Source organism: Equus quagga, chromosome 5, assembly GCF_021613505.1.
Source record: "Equus quagga isolate Etosha38 chromosome 5, UCLA_HA_Equagga_1.0, whole genome shotgun sequence".
Lineage (NCBI taxonomy): Eukaryota > Metazoa > Chordata > Mammalia > Perissodactyla > Equidae > Equus > Equus quagga.
Genome location: NC_060271.1, coordinates 34774399 through 34788699, shown reverse-complemented (window position 1 = coordinate 34788699; position 14301 = coordinate 34774399). Strand labels below are relative to the sequence as shown.

General features: G+C 42.2%; 1 protein-coding gene across 5 annotated transcripts in view; it reads right to left on the bottom strand.

The window, feature by feature from the left end:
* Positions 1-9604, bottom strand: part of UBR4 (ubiquitin protein ligase E3 component n-recognin 4) — a 127210-nt gene extending 117606 nt beyond the window's left edge. For all 5 annotated transcript variants that reach the window (XM_046661117.1, XM_046661119.1, XM_046661121.1 and 2 more), the window contains exons 1-5: positions 9391-9604; positions 2802-2899; positions 1675-1778; positions 768-897; positions 516-655 (exon numbers count right to left, since the gene is read on the bottom strand). In XM_046661117.1, the coding sequence (XP_046517073.1) occupies positions 516-655; positions 768-897; positions 1675-1778; positions 2802-2899; positions 9391-9566 (648 nt within the window). In that variant the 5' untranslated portion in view covers positions 9567-9604. The remainder of the gene's footprint in view (positions 1-515; positions 656-767; positions 898-1674; positions 1779-2801; positions 2900-9390) is intronic.
* Positions 9605-14301: the final 4697 nt, after the last annotated feature.

Here is a 14301-nt window from a genome sequence, read left to right as displayed (position 1 = left end):
TGAAGAGAAACAAGATGTGAAAGACCTATCAAGATACTATCATCTGTTGACTGCTGCCCTGGTTCAGAAGCAAGCCAACTGTCCAAAGTAAGCAGCAGCTCCACGGTACTCTTCAGACTCCCAGTTAATGAGGGGAAAATTCCTCTCTAATGCTGGGAAAAATACAAGCTATTTTCCCAAGAGGAGAGCAAAAATATATAGCTCTAAAATATATATATTCTACAGCTGGTAGAGTGATGCCTTTTACAAAAAATTGTACATGCTCTTTATATTTGTTTATTTACAATGAGAAATGCTGGAAGAATGGTCATCAAAATAGTAGTAACTGTGGATGAAAGGAGCTGGGGTGAGATTTGCTTTTTTTTTGGTTTGTACTCTTCCATTTTTTCCTACAATAGGCATGTACATCATTTTATATCACAAATATAAACTATGTTTGTTAATTTTTTTTTCTAGCATTCTCTCTCATCTTAAAAAACTCCATGGGATAAGGACATTTGGCTAAAGTAACTCACCAGAGTCTGTGGACCAGCGGGTGGTGATGCTACAGTTCGAGGGTTGAAAACTGACGTCAGCTGGTTCAAAAAATTCATCTGTACCTCCTTCTGCCTCAACTCTGGGCTTATTGGTGAGGCCAACTCTTTCTGATCTTCCACTACAAAATACAAAAGCAAACAAAGGGATGAGGACAGTGCCATGAGAAGGCAAAACAGCTAAAAGCTGGACAGGGAAGCGGCCAAGTAACCGTCTGGCAAAGGAATACCCACCATCTGAGAGCGTCTTCACTGTCTGCGGCAGCTTGGCCGATTTCATCATTGCTGTAAACGTGATAATTTCAGTTCTGTCTAGTCGGCTACACCCAGTGCACAGGCCCTTGATGAGGAGAATCAGGTGTTTCTGAAAGAAAACAAATGCAATATGTCTTTTAGAAGATTTTACTCTTCTGGGACTTCTAAGTGGCACAGGGCCAAATTTAGGCTTATATCAAGAACTGCAAATTAGGAAAAACACTAAAGCAGAGATCAGAGTTGACTATCCTCAGACCATATCGGGCTTGCAGATTTGTCTTATTGTCCTCACGGTGTTGCTGTTGTTTTTAATTTGAAGTTATGGCTAACTTTTCAAAACAGGGAAGGCTTAACATACTAATCCAGATTTCTTCTCTCTCTCAATAATTCACAAGACACAGCAACTTTGAGCCTGTACTCCTGCATAGCAACAAACAGCTGAAGCCAAACAGTGATCGGCCCCTTTAGCTGGGTCCTGCACCCTTCTCACTAGCATGCATTACTCATTTGGTGTTACTTGCCTGGCCCCTGAAGGCAGGTAACTTTGCAATCCTTGAAAAAGTCTCTGCAGCTCTCTATCCCAGAGGTTAGCAAACCACAGCCCCAATTCAGCCCACTGCCTATTTTCATAGATAACGTTTACTGGCCACAGCTACCCTCATTCATTTACGTATTGTCTGTGGCTGCTTTCACATTACAAAGGCAGAGTTTAAAAGGCAGCAACTAGCTGCAACAGGGACTGGTTGGTCAGCAAATTATTTCCTATTTGGCCTATTACAGAAAAAGTTTACCATACTCTGCTCTATGCCATCCCTTCTCCATCATTCCACTACTCAGTCACAATCCTACCTCAAAATAAGGGCCAGAATGGGGCCATCACTCTCACCTGGGAAACAGCGCAAGCCTCATCTGGATTCTCCAGACGTAGGAGAGAAAACTCAATCAGGACTTTACAGGCTGCTGCCACCGACTGAAGTTGGTTCCGAGGAACTGAGAAAGTAATAAGCTTTACTTAACCCCAGACTGCTATATCTCACTTCATAGTCAATAAATCAGTCAATAAATCAAACAAAACAAGAACTGAGTTTCACATGTCTAACATTCCCAGTATCATTCTATGATGATAATTATTCAGAGCCAACAACCCAAGGGGCAGACAACAGCATCCCGGCATGGATAACCCCCAATCACTTAAAGGCCCAGGAAGTCTGGCTCCAGAGTTCATGCTCTTAACCACTGGCAGAGACTGTCTATCCTTTCCCATGGGTTCTAAACGCCTTTTTGCAAAGGGGTTTCCTACAAAGCTTCTTCAAGCTGAAAGTGACTCCTCTACAAGTAGCCAGTGCCTCTAATAAACAGCACTGGACACTGAAAGATTATTCAGCAACCCAATAGCTTCCGTTCATTTTACTTGCTTAGGAAACTAGTTAAGTAAACAAACAATCAGAATTCTTCAGAACTGAGTTAGTACAAAAAAACTAAAAATGCAAAAATTCAGAAATAGTGGAAAATAAGAGCTTGATCGCTTTTTGGGTAGAAAAGTTTAAAAGATGGGGAACTTAAGTTGAAATCCCTTCATATACCAGAGAACACAAAAGGAGAATTTACTTTCTCATCAAAACCAAATAAGGAACACAGCCTTGGTTAGTGGTTGCTAACCCCAGGTCAGTATCCACCCATCCTCCCCACCAGCCCCCCTGAAATTAACACACTAGTAACTATATGTGTGAAATCAATAAAATGCTTTTGATTAAGAAGGTAAGGAAAGTATAACTTAATGGGTTATGAAGCAGGTGTCCAAACCAAATAGCTTTCAAATCCCTCTTGGTTGGCCTAGGTAAAGGAACTTCCAGAGCCTTATTAGACTGACAGTTGCCTCCACACCTGGGTGAACAGGTTAGGAGTGGTAAAATACAGACTTCATTAACATTGTGTTCAAACACTCTAACAAGAGGATATACAACCCCCTATTCACAAGCCCTCAGCAGGGAGTGACAAAAGTGGAATACTTACTGAGGCTGCAAACTGTTGTAATATAGTGTGTGGAAAGTGCAACAAAAGATGAGTAGAATGGCTCATACTGCTTCTCGTGGTGCAGGATTTCTGATTCGCTGCAAAGAAAATAATTCAGTTGACATTTATTTACTTAGTGCTTACTATATGCCAGATATCCTACCCCTTATTGGCATTACCTTACTTAATCCTTATAGCAACCCTACTTCGCAGGCTGTTATCAACCCGATATTCAAGATTGAGAAAGTGAAACTTAGAGAATTAAAGTTAAGTACCTTGTTCAAGGCATCAAGCTTAGTAAGTGGCAAAAGCTAACAAACAGGAAACATTTTCAAAATCACTTAGAATTAAAGAGATACAAGTTAAAATACAACAAGATACCATTTTGTCCTATGTTACTGATTGGCAAAGGCCAAAAGCTAAAAATGCCATGTGCTGGCCAAAAAGGGGTAGACCAGAGCACTCAAAATACTATTAGTGGGAGTATAGATTATAGTAACTCATTCTGAAGACCAAACAAGGCCAGCCCATAATGCAGTAACTTAAAAGAATCAACAACTCCAATAGCCAAGACGTGGAAGCAACCTAAGTGCCCACCACCTGATGACTGGATGAAGAAGATGTGGTATATATATAATGGAACACTACTCAGCCATAAAAAAGGACAAAATCGTCCCATTCACAACAACATGGATGGACCTTGAGGGTATTATGTTAAGTGAAATAAGCCAGACAGAGAAAGATGGACTCTGTATGACTCCACTCATAGGTGGAAGTTAAACATATAGAGAAAGAGAACTGACTGGTGGTTACCAGGGGAAAAGGGGGTGGGGGAGGGCACAAGGAGTGAAGTGGTGCACCTGCAACATGACTAACAATAATGTACAACCAAAATTTCACAAGGTTGTAAACTATCATAATCTTAATAAAAAGTTTAAAGAAAAAAAAAGAATCAACAACTCAAGGGAAGAAATCATCTGATAGATGCTAAAATCCAAAATTCAAAATTCATTAGGTACCAGAGCCCCTCTCCCCATACGATACAGCCAGATCACAACAAGTCCAGTGATTTTTAACCACATCCCTTATGTGAGCTGAAGAAATCCTCTCTTCTTGTGAAAATCTGAAGCCCAACTAGGTCTAAAGGCTGGATACACTCACATCATTCTCTCTATCAAATCAGATGCTAATCCACAATTCATGAAACAAGACAGCAAAGAAAACACTAAAATGTATCTTATTAAATGGAAAAGGCAGAGCGATGCACCTAAATAGTTTCCTCAGAGAGTTAATTCTCCAGCCAGAAGTACCAGCCTAGGAAGGGAAATGTAAACAGAATGAGGACTCTATCCACTTGCCAAATCAACACAGGAGCCAAAACGACAAGTTCAACATTTGGAAGGTGCCAAGGTAAGTGACAAACCACCTCAAACAGCACTCAAGAGTCTGGCATTGCAAACATTTTGCTATTTGGGGATTTATCAAGGATAAATGGGTATTTATCAAAGATCAGTTCCCTATCTTGGAATAACTCCTTCACCAAGAAAAAATATTTACGGAGAACCTATGATGTGCAAGGATCTTCCTGCCCACCAGGGATCATTTCTCCTTACTTGACAGAGGGAAAAAAGGAGGAAACAAAAACCTTTCAGTATCAAGTAGCACTCAAAGTTTCTGGTGGCCGTCACATTGGTAAGGGTCATAGATCTAAACTCCCCTGCTTCTACCTCATACACTTAATTATTCCTTCACTTCCACCCTTGTACTTTCTTATTCATTGTTCTAAGATTTTCCCATGCTGTAATTTGATGTATCTGAGTTATTTACCTTCTCTGCTTTATTTCAAAAGTTCAGAGTTGCTTACCTTCCCATTTTTCAGCTGACCAGGTTTACCAGAACTAAGAGAAAAACTACTCACCCAAAGGACAAACTTATTCTGTTGCTTTCATTCCCATTTGGATAATGAAATATACCCAAAATATAGGAATAAACTCATTTAATTGCCTCATTCAATGTTGCCCCATTGTGATTTAATAAACCCTACTTCCTGGCCTAGAAATACACAACTGCCTTATTCCAATAAAGAAAAAAGAATGCACTCTGGGGACAGATAATGTTGGCATGGAAAAAATGGAGCAGACTTGGGGCAGGCCCCGTCACCGAGTGGTTGAGTTCGCACGCTCTACTTCAGCGGCCCAGGGTTTCGCAGGTTCGGATCCTGGGCACGGACCTGGCACCGCTCATCAAGCCATGCTGAGGTGGCATCCCATGTGCCACGACTAGAAGGACCCACAACTAAAATACACAACCACGTACTGGGGGGTTTTCGGGAGGAGAAGGAAAAAAAAATGGAGCAGTCTTGAGCTCCATTTACAATTCGCCTAAGATAACTAAGAATATACCTGAGGAAATGGTTTTAAAAAGACTTGAAAGAGGGAGTAGACATGTGGACATGTGGCCCAAAGAACAACGTCTGTCTCTTGATTTTAATGAAACAAGTGTGTATGAGTCAGCTAATAAAGATAGGCTGCCATACTTCCTTACTCCACCCTCATTCCCTAAGAATCTGAGAGACACCAAGACACCTGAGAATGAAAAGAAAGGGGAAAAATGGAACAAAGGGCAAGCAGTTAAACAGGAAGGAGAAGAATGAAAAAACTGGAGGCAAACATAACCCAGAGGAAGAAAAATAAGGCGACGCAAAGGTAAGTATCTCTCTCCTACAGGCGGTCAAGCTATCTGCCTCAAACATCTGCTTCTTCCCGAAACACCGCTGGCAGACAGGGGATCTGAAGAGTTTGCATTCCACACAAAATAAAGGCGGTGCAGAGTACAAAGAGAAACAGCAGCTAAGCAGCCAGGTCAGAGAAATCCAACTTGATATGTAAGTAAAAAAAGAATGGCCTAGGGCCTGGAAATATTTAGGTTTTTTTAGGAAGAGGTGGAAATCTGAGAGGGCAAACTAAAAGACTAAGGATTCACCCCCCTTGTCCCTCTTAGATAACATACTATTCTTATCTTTTTTGTAAACTGTGGAAGCTCCACAAACTCCTCTCAACCCAGCAGAATCATAAAAGGCCAAGTACAGACTCCACTACGCTTACTCGTTTCATGATACTTACAATCATCAAACAAGTAAGCATAATGAATACATTAATGGTTATATTCATTTAAAAAAATGTATGCTTACTGAACATGTGCTGTGTGTCACAGAGTACTTAATACACATTAACCAAAGAACTGAAAGCTTTCAGAGAGTCCCTCATACTCTTGACAACCCTGTGGTGAAGACATGGAAACATTAACTCGTCAAGAGGTCTAATCTTACAATTATACTCTATCACTTGGTGGCAGGCTTTCTTTTATTTTCTGTAGGTCAATCACAAACCTATGTCCTACTGCATATAAACTCAAGATCCTAGCATTAGTGCATTCCTTTCTCCCTTTCAAAATTTTTAGGAAATGACCATGCATTATCTATTGGGGATATTGTAACAGCTTCTGCCTTCCCAAGCAGGTCTCTCTGGCCTAAATTTTATCAAATAGCTGGGAGGCAGAGACTCAAAGACGCTTATCACTCAGGAAGCCAGGACAGGCAAGCAAGGCCTGGCTCAGGGAAAAGGGGCATATTTTTTTCTTTGTAATCTACAAAAAGTCAGTCAAACTGTTCAAAGACAACCATGCTCACCAACATCTCTTGCACAGTTAAGAAAGGAATTCTATATTTGATAGGACATTAAAACATAAGACTACATTCAGCAATTATACTAATTAATCCCACACATAGCATGCACTCCATTAAGCTAGTTCTAACCCTATTTCTGGTCTGGAAAAGCAATGGTGTTTGAAAGATTTTCAATCTTTACTTCCAAAAGACATGCTAGGAAAAGGGAATAGAAATGAAAATGAAGTGCCCTTTAATTAAACTCAGGTAACTTTTAAAAATCTAGTAACACTTTTAAGAGTACCTTCCCAATTTATCCGTGCTAATCTATTCCTCCTTTGTTTCTCCGTTTGCTTACAAGTCTTACGTAACAAATAGGGTCTGAACCTAGGAATTTTTTTATCTACTTTTTCTTCAAACCCCAAAAGTCAATTTCAACCATAAAAGCATGGAAGAATAGAGAGACAGAAAGCAGTACTGGGCAGTCTCTTAGGACACGTGTCATCATCCCCCACAGTCAAGAAGGGAGGAACTCAGTGGATGAGCAGGCTGCGAGGTAAGAAGTAAGAGCTGGCATCATGGAGCCAGGTCTTCAAAAAGTAGTAGACTGCAACAGAAAAATAGAAGGTCCTTGGAGGCAAGGAAGAAAAACACAGCAGGCATAACAACAGAACCACAGAAGAAGGCAGCGGCAGTCACAGATGTAAAGTAACAGCCTAGGCACTTGAACCTTGGATTAGCTACAAAACTAAATCCATCTGGATAGTGCTAGCTCTGAGCTAGTCCTATACTCCAGGGCCACAACAAATTTGCCACAATTCTGACACCCTTATTTTGTTTTTTTGAAAAGCAAATAAAACTTTTGAGAAATAGAATACTGATAGGAGGGTAGTAATTTCTGTGCTCTAAACCAGAGGTTAGCAAACTACGGCCTGCTGGCCAAATCCGCTGGGGCTCCTGTTTTCGGTACAGCCCACATTTAAGAATGGTTTTACATTTTTTAATGGCTGAAACAAAATCAAAAGAAGAGTATTTTGTAACATGTAACTATCACATGAAATTCACATGTCAGTGTCCATAAATAAAATTTTTGGAACATAGTCACACCCACTCATTTATCTAGTGCATATGGCTGCTTTCTCCATACAATGGCCGAGCTGCCTACTCTACAGAGACTGTATGGCCCGCAAATATTTACTATCTGCTCTTTACAGAAAAAGTGTGCCAACCTCTGGTCTACATCAAACTGAACTTGATATGTTCAGTTGTTTTAACCATAAAGAACTTGTAAGCCAGATATTTCTTCTGGAAATTTTTCTTAAGCTCATATTCCTCTCACAGAGCCTGAAAAGGACACATAACAGGCTTTCAAAGTTAACTGAGCCACAAAAACCAGAACAGAGACTTCAAAGATCTTGCCTTCCAATAAAAGTCTGCGCTAGTAAACAGCCATTGGTTTGGACTTCTTTTTTAAACCATGAAGAGAGATCTTACTAGTGACTACAAACACAGGCTCCTTCCAGAGGCTGGAGGGAGTTGCTGAACTATTATGGTTTAAAAGCCAGGAGCCAGGAACACCAGATGTATGGGAGGGTGTCAATAAATGACTTTATAACCTACTCAGCTCATGTCCATAAAAACATAAAAGCAAATGTTCTAAAAAGAGTGGAATATTGTCAATTATAAGTAACATAAGAGTATAATTCAGGGAAAATACCACTAATCCAAATGTTTAAAACAGTTAAAAAGAGGCTACACAATTTGATAGTATCTTCCATACTTGTTTACATCTTCAGAACATTCTTGGCTTAAAATTAGATAAGAAAATCCATCTGTAAAGTTGACTGTGAAGTTACCGAACCCAACCATTATCTTATTATAATTTGTTTTTTATAAAAGAAACTGCATCCAAAGCATCACAAACCTAAAAAAAAGCACTATAACGAACAATTTGTCAAATCCTGGGCCTCCCTTGAGTAATAAATTGCAATTTCCGCCTCTCTGGATAACATGTAGATATACCCTTCTTGGCATGAAGCTAAAATGACCCAGTTATCAATTGTACAGAGTCGCTGAAGTAAGGTTTGGAAATGAATGTGAGTGGCTTTAAAAGCATGTCTACAATTAAACGAACGAAACACTGCTCTAGGCCAGGTCAGTCAGGAAAAGGGAGGCACTCTGATACCACGGCCCTGTATGAACACAACTCTCACAATCTAAGAATCTCTGTACAAAAAGACAAAACCACGTAACAGCAAACCAATAAACAGTTCCGTTCGTAAAAGAGTCTGAAGACATTTTATCGAAAGAAAAAAAAAAAAACCTATTTCTTTGGGAAAATGACCTCTCAGACTAACACACCGAAATACTGTAAATCAGACAGCAGCAATATACAGTAAGTGCAACCGGAAAAGAAAGTCATCCGGGGTCACTAGTGGCTTCAGTGGCACAGAAAAAGCACGTGCCCGCAGTGATTACAGCACCACCGAGACCGTTATTAAGTTATGCGGTAGGTCTCCAATCTAAACCCCGGGCTCCGCTCCGGCCCAGGCTAGGGGGATGAGTGCGAGCGAGAAATGCAAACTCATCAGCGCTTTGACCTTAACACAGGGGCAGCCCCGGGAACGCTCCCCTAAGAGCGAGATGCATCTCAAAGTCACTCCCAAACAGGTCCGGCCACGCCCTCCCGAGAGGGCTTCCTCAAAAGTTTTGCTCGCGAGGGAAATTGAGGCACAGACGATTTACACGGGCTGGCAGAAGGAACCCCGGACCAGCCGTCGTCTCTCGGGGCCGGGGAGCCCCGAAGCCGTGGCTGAAGAGGGGGTCCCCGAGCGGCAGGAGGCAGCCCGGGAAGCGGGTCCAGACGATCCGACGACCTCCCCTCCCCCTCCCCGCGCCCGCCCCGCCGGGGCCGCCGCCCGGTACCTCTCGATGACTGAGGCCACCAGCTGCGGCAACTCCTTCATCTCGAAGGCGGAATAGGACGCGGACAGCAGGGGCCGCACCGCCACCTCCCAGCCCGGGGTCGTCTCCGACCCCGTCGCCGGGGCCCCAGGCGCCGGCGCCCCTGCCGCCGCCTCTTCGCCGCCGCTCGTCGCCATCTTCCGTCGTACTACTGCGGCTCCCTCCGGGGGCTTGCCACCGGCCTAGCGCCGCCTCCCGGGAGGGGGCGGAAGTGACGCATTCGGCTCGTCAGACGGCGCGACGCAGTCGCTGGCCAAAACACGCGACGCGCGGGGACGGCCTCCCGCCGCTCGCTCCGGGGGAGTGTGGCGCGGCGTGGGGGCGGGTCGGGGGCGCTGCGCCTGCGCAGGACGTGGAGCTTCAGATGAGGGCGGGGGAGCATTAGCCTCGGCGCGTGCGCGCTGCGAGTCGTGCCTGGAGGTAGGAGCAATGTGGGTTAGGGGCACCCGGGAAAGGTGAGTTTGGGACTTGGTTTCAGTTGGCAAGACCAGGGCAACGGAGTGGACTACGCATCGGCGAATATACTGGCCCCGGCCCGAGACAGCCGAGGACGAGGAGACCGAAGCCTAATCACTGGCACCCGCTTCTTCCCTTCCCCAGTGCTCCTCGTGATAGTAATACTACAGCGCTTCAGAGTTTACAAAGTTCGTTCTCCTCACACCACCTCTCGCTATGCTGTAATCCCTATTCCTTACTTTTCCGAGTTCAATCCCACTTATGTTTTGGTTACCCCCCATTAGTGATTTTACCGGCCCGTGTTTGCATAGCTCTCTGCATTTTGCCACGTAAGGTTCTGTTTTCCCCATTTTTCTACTGGCAAAGAATGTAAGCTTTGACGAACAGGGGACAACGTCTAGATTTTTGCCGATAAAACTATCTGCGTTCCAGATCTCCGAGGGAAAAGCAGTTTGACTGGAGAGTTTGACTCAAGGAAAGGTGTGCGTGCGTTGAGGACATTCTTGGGCGGGTGCGGTCCTGGGGGACGACGTCAGGCTCTCGGCTCTGGCCCACAGTCCGCCTGAAGAAATCTTCGTGAGAACCGTGAAGACGGCTTGAAAATCCTGAAGCCCTGAAATTCTCCCCCAGGTTTTGGAAGAGCTCCTTTTGTTACCAGTGTAGATAAATTGGTACCTGGTGATCAGTCTGCACTTTTAGTAAGAAAAGACCTATTTTACATTAGAAATAAAATTCAGTCAAGGCCAGTCTTGGAGGAGAAGTAGCTTCAATGATAACAGTAGGGATTTTCCCTTAGTGTCTTATTTATATCAGGGGATAATAACAGTAGGTTTCTTAAACATAAAAATATGAAAAATGAAAGACATGGAGAAAAACCTTTCCATAACTGAATACTGCACTATTTTAAGATACTGAACCAGAGCCCTAAGCAGAAGGCTGGAGACCAAAAATGTTATAGCGGCTCTTCGGAGATTTATTTTATTTTACCAAAAGGACAAAATTAACCTGCAAAGGTTCTCTTGGAGAGGTTTCAGGAAATAATGAAAGGTCCGGTGTTCCTGCTCCCCTCCCCCCCATCTGCGGCAGCTGTAAGACAGTAAAAAGGCAAATGCAGACTATCACAAGGAGCTTTGCATCTGTACCTGAACTCAAATTATTTACTTGTTAACATTTATGGCTCGGATTTCAGGAAAGCACTCTAGGTAAAAATCTTTCTTTATAGATACCACATTAATTTCAGCATTGGAGGTTTGTTCTTGTGTTGCTACAAAAATTTGGAATGGCATCTACATTCTAAATGTAGACAACAAAGAAGCGGGCTGAAAAAAGACTTCCAGATGAAACAGCAGCTTCTAATACCTCTGGTCAAAAAAATAAGATAGAAACTAAGAATAGTAATTTTTATGAGTTATTAACTGAAGGACTCAAAATACTAGTTCCTTTGTAATCCCAAATGTCTGGGCAAGGAACTAAATTTTAAAACAGATAAAAGAGAGATATGATATAGGAAATGCAATGAAAGAAAAAAATTAAGCAGCCACAGCTGCATGGTGTGGTTTAAAGGTCAGTGTGGGAGTACGGACTAGGAGGAAGCCTGAGGGGATCTGCTGGGAACTGGCAAAGTTCTATATCCTGACACAAGCCATGGTTACATGGATATACACACAATATTCATTGAGTTATATACTTATGATGTGTACACCTTAGTGGTTGTAAATTAGACCTCAATCTAAAACAAGAAGAGGTCAGTGTCACTGCAGGAACCTCAAAAGCAAGAGATAATGGCATTTTTGTTTCAAAAATATTCCATCTGATACATAGTTGCTTGAAATAAATCCTACTGGAGACGGTGTGTTTAGAAACAATTAGATGAATAAACCATAGCTATTAGCTCCCAGAGGCCAACAAAGGTCAATCACAAAGTTACAAGAACCAATAGTGCATATTTTGTGGAAACTCCTAATGCAACACTGAAACCAGAAATGGACAGCAGCTCCTTTTTGGTAATTCACAATGAACGGAAATTTGGTTTTTTAATACCAAGAATGTAAGGAAATAGATTAGAAGCCTAATTCAATTTAGTAATATGATACGGTCATTTGTAATCCACAAGTATTGATTATTTTTCCCATAATAGTGCATTCTGTATGGTATGAATTTAAAACAAAGAAGAAAATGTGCTTTGCAGCCTTCTTGCTTTAAGAGAAAGAAATAATTTTGGCAATTGCGCAGGGACTAGAAGAGAATGTCAGTTTTACAGAGTAGCAGAAAGCAAGATTTATAGAAAACTGAGGAAGGAAAGAGCACAACTGAAATTATCAAAATTAGAAGAAGGTGAACACCCAAATTTACAATAGCATTCAGTAATAGCCAATGTGAGTTAACGCTTTTACTACAAAATGAAGCTTAGATATACTAATTCAGCTTAAACCAAATAACATAAGATCAAAAATACATCCCAAGAGTTTTGTTTTGTAAAATGATTTTTCCAGGGCTGGCCCCGTGGCCGAGTGGTTAAGTTCGCGCGCTCCGCTGCAGGCGGCCCAGTGTTTCGTTAGTTCGAATCCTGGGCGCGGACATGGCACTGCTCATCAGACCACGCTGAGGCAGCGTCCCACATGCCACAACTGGAAGAACCCACAATGAAGAATGCACAACTATGTACCGGGGGGCTTTGGGGAGAAAAAGGAAAAAATAAAATCTTTAAAAAAAAAAAAAATGATTTTTCCATTCCTCAGATCTGCTATGCCATGTTTTAGGATTTACACTCAGCAAAGTTTTGGACAAGATTGAGAGACAGGAGAGAGAGACAGGAAGGAGAAGGATAAAGCAAATGGGGTAAAACGTTAACATTTGGGGAATCTGAGTGAAAGGTATCTGAAAATTCTTTGTACTATTCTTGTAACTTTTCTGTAAGTCTGCAATTGTATCAAAATAACTTATGGGGCTAGCCCAGTGGCGCAGCGGTTAAGTGCGCACGTTCCTCTTCGGCAGCCCAGGGTTCACCGGTTCAGATCCCAGGTGCGGACATGGCACCGCGCAACATGCCATGCTGTGGTAGGCGTCCCACATAGAAAGTAGAGGAAGATGGGCACAGATGTTAGCTCAGGGCCAGCCTTCCTCAGCAAAAAGAAGAGGATTGGCAGCAGTTAGCTCAGGGCTAATCTTCCTCAAAAAAAAAAAAAGTTAAAAGAAAAAAAAGCCTTGTAAATACTTCACTTTATGATTAGAATATAATGACATGTGGCAGGCACTAACAGAAGGAAAGTAGTATAAAGTCCAGAAAAGTGGAGTCAAAGGATTACACTGTATCCTTTAGCACTGCTGGGGGGTGGGGAGGGGCTACCTGGGTCAGAGGAAGTGAATATTCTGGTCTCTTTTGCAGATAAATGCCTAAAAGAAACACCATGCATAGGATATTACACGCCATTCTTAACTCCATAATAACCAAGCAAACTTAGCATAGCATTTTAACTTGCTATACAGGCTTTTGCATAGCAGAGAATAGATACTCCAACTAGCAGACGTAAGTATTCTAGTCCTCTTTGCAATGACAGTCTTCATTATCGATAACCTGGCATTCTGGTTATCAGTCTTCTGCTCTAGCTTATTTTATCACAGCACATGGGATAGACAATTATCTCCAAACCCATAAAGGACAGTGGAGCTGATATGAGTAAGTGTGCCTTTGAAATGTATTTTTGCTTTCTTAACTTTCATTCTTCCAGATTGCATGTTAGGTAACAGTAGACAAGAGTGTGCTTCAATCTAAATCTATGGCTAGTTTATAGAGATACTTCCTGAATGGCCTCATCTCTAAACCTGGAAAAGGCACCTCTCGGTATCATGGCTCAGAAATTTATATTAGCCTTAGTGCTAGTGGAAAAATGGCTTCTTGGTTAGAGGTCAGTCTCAACTGACATCACACTCAAACTCCTTAAACAATGAAGAGGCAGGTGTGCAAACATCCTTTATGTTACTATAAATCCTTACTGGAAAGATGGTCTAAATAATACAAGACAGACTTCCCTGAAAGAGTATTTGATTGATCTCATAAGAGTCTCTAATGGAATAACACTTAAGAATTTCAACCTTGTGACCATAAAAAAGGGTATGAGAGATCCATATCGCTAATATGGAAAGCTCTCCATGATGATAGTAAGCGATAAAATGCAGGTGCAGAACATCATGTGGTCTGGAGAGCTCCACACCAAATTGTTCAGTGGTTATCTCTGGAAAACAGAAGGTGGGGGTAGGTTTTAAAGGAGAGACTCACCTTAATTCTTCTGGCATTGTTTGTTTATTTTTTTACTTACATAGCCTGCTTAAATAAACTTGGCAACAAAAACTGAAGTAGTTCATAGAAAGTACCAGTATCTCCTTCATTATTGAAAGGTAGGTGGTACACCTCAGTTT